The sequence below is a fragment of the Rhea americana genome, unplaced genomic scaffold (assembly GCF_003343005.1).
Source record: "Rhea americana isolate MKP2758 unplaced genomic scaffold, rheAme1 scaffold_180, whole genome shotgun sequence".
NCBI classification, from domain to species: Eukaryota; Metazoa; Chordata; class Aves; order Rheiformes; family Rheidae; genus Rhea; species Rhea americana.
Window position 1 is genome coordinate 470,974 of NW_028185928.1, and position 6,172 is coordinate 477,145.

The 6,172-nt window shown below is 38.0% G+C and overlaps 1 protein-coding gene across 1 annotated transcript; it reads right to left on the minus strand.

Annotated features, from left to right (window-relative positions):
• Positions 1 to 573: 573 nt before the first annotated feature.
• Positions 574 to 5,223, minus strand: TAAR5 (trace amine associated receptor 5). Its single transcript, XM_085301891.1, has 2 exons — positions 5,218 to 5,223; positions 574 to 1,695 (listed from the first exon to the last, which is right to left on the minus strand). The coding sequence occupies exons 1-2, from the start codon at positions 5,221 to 5,223 to the stop codon at positions 574 to 576; spliced, it is 1,128 nt and encodes a 375-aa protein (XP_085158017.1).
• Positions 5,224 to 6,172: the final 949 nt, after the last annotated feature.

The following is a 6,172-nucleotide window of genomic DNA, read 5'->3' on the forward strand; positions in this document are numbered from 1 at the left end:
TTTTGGCTCAGGGGCAAATCACTGGATGCTAGGACAATAATGCAATATGTATCAGCATAACCTTGCTCGGTCATCTGCTACTGGCCGCTGACTTAGTAGATCTCTTGATCTCACACCTGCATTTACACATGTATGCTTTTCTGAACTTGAAAAACAGACACACACAAACACGCACACACAGACACAAGTAACTTGCTAAATCAGGACCTCCTTCTTCGCTTAAAAATAAGCTAATTGCCTGTGAAAAAATATGTTCATAAACAGGTTGCTATTAATTCAAGACATCTCAGGAACAGTATGGGCAGGCTCTTTTTGGAATTGATTACAGTGTTTTAAACACTTGTCAGCATTATTAAAACAAACATAAGAGTTCAGTAAGATGTTTTCTGGAAGGTAAGTCACAGGGAGGTATGTTTAGTTAAACCTGGGATCTACCCAARCCAACTGGTTTGGGAAAAACAGAAAGTAAGAAGAAAAACACGGACTAACTGAATGGTAAATGATATTTCATGAGAAATGCATTGCTGTGTACACAGCCTACATTATTTTCTACAGTGCATATGAAGGCTATGGTCATTCCTGGTACAAGTCTACTGTAGATGTCCTGGAACAAGAGATCCCATGAGTTAGGACTAGTTTCACAGCTTTCCTAAACCAACGGTAGGAAAATACATAGATCAAGGGATTGCAGGCAGAATTAAAGTACGCAAACCAGATTAAGATGTCAAAGAGAACTGGGGGAGTAATGAAATCTAGAAGACTGTCTACCATGGTATCAATAGTAAAGGGCAACCAACACAGGAGGTAGATTCCTACAGCTACCCCGAGCGTCTTTGCTGCTTTCCTTTCTCTCTTGGATGCTCCTATGTGTAACTGAGACCCAACACTCTTACTCATGTTGTTTATGAGTCTGGCTTGTTTGTTAGCTACAGTAAATATTTTTATATACAAAACTATCATGATGAGGCAAGGAAAGAAGAAAACCGGGAAATTCAACCAACCCCACAGCTTGTTGAATAGCAGCTGACAACTACCAACACAGGGCATGTCTTGTGAGAAATGGCCCAGTCCTTCTGTGATCGCTTTAGCATAGAGGAAGACAGAGGTATAAACCATAGGGACTGCCCACCCCACCCCAATGTAAATGCAGGCCACCCTTACAGTGAACTTAGTCGAGTAGAGCAAAGGGTCACAGATAGCGCAATGCCGGTCAATGGAAATGAAACACAGATGAAATATGGAAGTCAAGCAAAAGACTGTGTCCAGAAAGGTGTGCAGCCTGCAGAAGTCATCTCCAAAATACCAACAGCTCTCCACGGATCGGATAGTGCTAAAGGGCAGCACGATTAGCCCCAGGAGAAGGTCAGCCAGGGCCAGGGAGAGGAGCAAGAAGTTAGTTGGGGTGTGCAGGGCTTTGAAATGGGAAACTACAACAACAACGAGCAGATTCCCCAGCACTGTGAGCAGCACACCCAAGGCACAGGCTAGATAAATGGCCAGCTGGATCCCAAAAGGGTGCATGGTTCGAAGGCAGGAGCCGTTTGCCTCATAGCACRATATGGGGACCATCCCCTCTTCTGGGCCAGGCCCTGGGGCTGAGCTCGCATTAGCCTTCCCAGGTCCCCAGGACCCTTTCCAYGATATCCACAAACCTGGAAAAGGATTCAGCTTCCAACAGAGGTGCCAGATGACTACCTTGAAAGTAAAAAAAGGCAGGTTAGAGGGAGAGATGCGTCTTTTAATTACACATTTTAAAAAGATGTTGGATAGTTTCCATTTTTCAAGGAAAAAAAAAACTATTTCGCCTGTGTTACAGTTCTATCAAAAGTAAAGTAGTTTCAAACCAGATTAACATGTTCAATTTTTGCAGCACCATTTTTATATTTTTGATTTGGGTTTCTTCAGCCAGTTGTGAGAGTAATGCTTAGAAAAATACAGGAGATCTGGAAGTGTATGAACGAGCAGTAAATAAAGACAAATTTTGCCTTAGCAGAAATAAAYGGTGCTGACTAGCAGGCATTGCAAGCCAAAGCTCATTAAGGGATTTTAAAGCTGACTCTAGCATAATAGTACACTGACCCGTGTGAATTTCTCTAGAAGTGAAATTCCCATTTAGTAATGATTCTTTTTATTCAGCAGAAGGTCTGAAGTGATTGCTATATAAAATGAATATCCATTGTATCGATGGCATATAAATACACAGGAAAGCAGATAGAAATATTACTCTATGTCCTAAACATTACTATCACTTTTCACTTAAGACATTGCTATTTAAGTTTTAAACATAACTGTAAGAAATACAAGATATTAAAGGATTATAATGGATTATTCTAGCAGTCTGTTTACTAAATCAGATAACTGAATGTTACGATTTTTAACAGTAAGATGACTACAGTTAAATATATGATGTTTTCTTGTATGTGTTCTATTTGTCTTGAAATGACTGGAATAATAGCTGGAAATTATTCCCACTTTCCCAGCTTTCCCAACAACAACAAACATAACAGTAAATCTTTCTTAATTATATTTCCATAAGCTTTCAAATCAGGAATACTTACAGTGAAATACTTTTTGTTGTATAATGGGAGCTGTACTGAAGTGTATTGAAACCCTCTTCTAAGCATGTCTATCACTTAGGTGCAAAGCATGAGATCAGTCAACACCTTATATAACCTTGATGTACAAAGAGTCCCTATAGATGGCTAATATACCTTAGGGGCATAAACACTGTTGTTTATTTGACAAAAATGCCATTTTCAAATAAGAAGCTTAAACACACGTGCTCAGTTGCTGTCAAAGCTCTAAAGACTTTTTTTTTTCAGAATCTGTCTGTGAATTTTATTTCTTAGGATATTGCTAAAACATAAACAGCTAATTCCAGCTCATCCTGGGGTGTTGCTGACCCTCACCTCATAGAGGTTTCCCTCACCAGTCTACTGCTGAGCATCAGTCTCCCAGAAATTGTGTCTTTCCTTCTAAAATGAATCACATCGGTTACCCCTGGATTTTCCTTGCTTCCCTGTAGCAGTCTCCATTTCCATCCTGCAGTAAGTTAGCAGAGGGGACAGGTACAGTAACCCTACTGCTTTGACAATTTTGTGATGTTTCCTTGATGCAGAAAATGTCTGTTTTCAATATGACCTTGGACATCAGCTCAAGCTCAAGCAAGACCAATATCACTCAGGAAATCTCCAGATTTCTCATCCTAGACAGGACATGGAGTTTTAAAACAAGCTTCTCACTTTTCAGAGGAGGTTGTCTAGAGGCACAGGTCCTCCAGTCTCATGCTCTGCTCAGTCAGGGCAGCCTGGCCACATGCCAGCTTCTGAAGGACTCCTGTCGTACATCCTTCAGAGCTTGGCTGCTTTTTCCCTAAGCTGCAATTAATCTGCTTTGCCAGCATCTCTAACATGACCTCTGTCCTGTTCTTCCCACTTTGGACCTCTTCAGTTAATAATTGGCCTGCTGCCTGACTCTCCTGCCTCTCAATGTTTCTGAGATATTAAGTCGCAAAGACTGCTGAGGCCCAGCAAAGAGACTGTCACAAATACGCTAAGAGGCATTTTTTTGATCTGATTTTTTAATAGGAGAAGAAGTTGAAGTTGGCATCAATTTTCCTTCATTTCTATTTCCTCAGTTCTACAATAGGACACAAGAAATAGCTTTTATAATAGGGATTTTAAAATACCTGCAAGAGGAGGATGTTTTGATTTTTTTCAGTTGTAATTCAACATTTCAAGATAGCATTTCTTTACTATTAAAAATCTCAGAGCAAGAAAATACAGACTGGGCATGGTTATATAAAGCACTGCGCTGAGTGGGAGGCTTGCCATAAAAATGGAAAGACATCTGTTTTTCATTTTTCTGTTTCTAYGTTTTAGTAAATGATCACTTATACTAAGATTGTCAGACACTTTTGGATAATTCTAGGTATTAATAATAGATTTTATGTCTTTGCTGCTCTRCCATTTCCATCAATTTTCATTCTTTCTGTATTTTACATGCAATAAAATCTTATTCTTGCTCAAGTGTTTTGTCTTTTCTTTTTCAGATAAAAACAAGCCTTTTGTCAAAAYACTAACCCTGTCTAGCTAGCTGGCTACCATGATGCTTCTGAACTGGTTGTCACCACTTTTGAAGAGACTGATGTTTAACRAAACAATCTTCATTTGTCCTTCCCRCACCCATTATTTGTTTGAACCTCTTTGTGTTCTTTCCCCTCCATGGTCATCTAGCCATGTGAAAAAAGACCTATTTACAATTAAGGGAATGCACAAGTAATAATAATATAAGTCATTATATTGTGGAACAAGAAGAACTTTTTCACTTGTATAAATTTTGAAAGAATGCTATCATAAAATAAAAGCAAAAATCATTTTCAAGATATTCCTTCTCTTGCTCATCTTTTTCAGACCAAATTGCTGAATATCTTCCCAAAATGAATTTATCTTGAATGTGTTGTGCAACTTGAATTCCTTAGCGTAAAAAAAGACTATTTCAAAGGATGATAGAGTTTCTGGGAAGACCATCATCAATGTCTTTTTGCCAAGACACTTTTGCTCACAGCTTACAAAAGAGTCGGTCTGGGTTCCTTAAATAAAATAAAAGTCTCAGGAGGCTATGGGCTTACTAAGATGACCTGCACTAAGGCAGTGAACTTAAAACTGAAACCTTTATCATGTGCATTGTAATCTTTTGCTTTCCTCTGCACTAATGAGTAGAGGTCATCTCTGAAAAAGTAGGCTTATCATATATGAGTCTTTTATCATTACTGCAGAGTCATAGAAATGTATTTAAATTAAATACTCACTCAGTATAGCTTAAAATTCTTCTAGGTGTAGCGTGCAATCGGCTCACTGCAGTTTCAAGRGGACAGGGATCTCCATTTGAATACTTTCTGAATTGTTTTCTTCTTTTATTTTTCCTTAAGAACAGCAGCATTTGGCCTTCAGTTTTCTAATGATGGAAAAGTCTTGGAAAAATTTTCTTGGCCACAGCATTCAAAAGCAGTTCTTCTACCTGCTGCATACCATTTTTACATAACTTTTGCTTTTATAATTTTCTGCCCCGTTAAACTATCCCATGCTCTGTGCATTCAAATACCCATTTAATACACATCAGCTTTTTACAGGCATAAGTAGTACCTTTGTAAGTTAGCTGTAATAGTTTAAACTATGTTAAAAAATAGAACTGAACATGGAGAGATTTAGAACTCACTGTCATTGTCCCCATCTTTAGCATCTTTGTCGAAATTAGTCACCTAAAGTATTAAGATCCAGGAGGCTGTGGGTTAGAGAAGGAGTAAAAAATTTTGATATTTAAGTTCAGAAAGTTAATAGAAAAATTGGAGGAATTAATTTAAATTTTTTATCTACTTTCTTCATAATGAAGAACTCATKTTTTTTAGTTCTAGAATGTCTTACTCAGACCAAAATAAAATATTTTTCTTCCACCTTATTGAACTTGTTATTCTTGTTATTGTATCTTTTTCTCTTTATATCTACCTTGAAATGAAAAATATCACCGTAAAGTGAAAAATTTCAATATTTCATCATCTTAAAAACATTCCCACTCAGCATTTTTTTTCTATCCAAACGTTCTGCTGAACGTGTCCGCAAATTGCATTTTTTGGTGAATTTAGTGTTTGGTGATGAGGCAGAGGAACTGCAAAAGATATGACAGAAAAAATCAAAATTCACATTTGACCACATGAAAAAAAAAGTTGTATATGACATTTTCAAGAGTTCTCTGAAGAAGTATTCATTAATAAGAGGTGCTAAAGAGAAACTCAAGACTGCAAAAGAGTGCCACAGGTACAAGCCCTTCCCCAGAGTTTCCAAWTCCCTTTGCTGTTGTTTGCTGCTAACAAAACACGTCTGGTGGGAATAAGCTAACCAAAACAACCAATATGTTAATAGAGCCTGTTAATTCTCATTTCAGAAGAACAAATTAGTGGCTGAAGCCATTTAAGCTTGCAGAAAGGGAGGGGAGAAGTAAGGTATTGTGCTGCCCAGCACTGACAGAAGGAAATCAATGAACGGCCAACACTGAAACRCAAGGCACTGTGCTGTCCAGGCTGGTAGCATCACTTGAATGAGATACTGATTCCTGATACACCATATCGTACAATGAGGAGCAAAAAAAAAAAAATAACTTTTCTGCCCTTAATAAT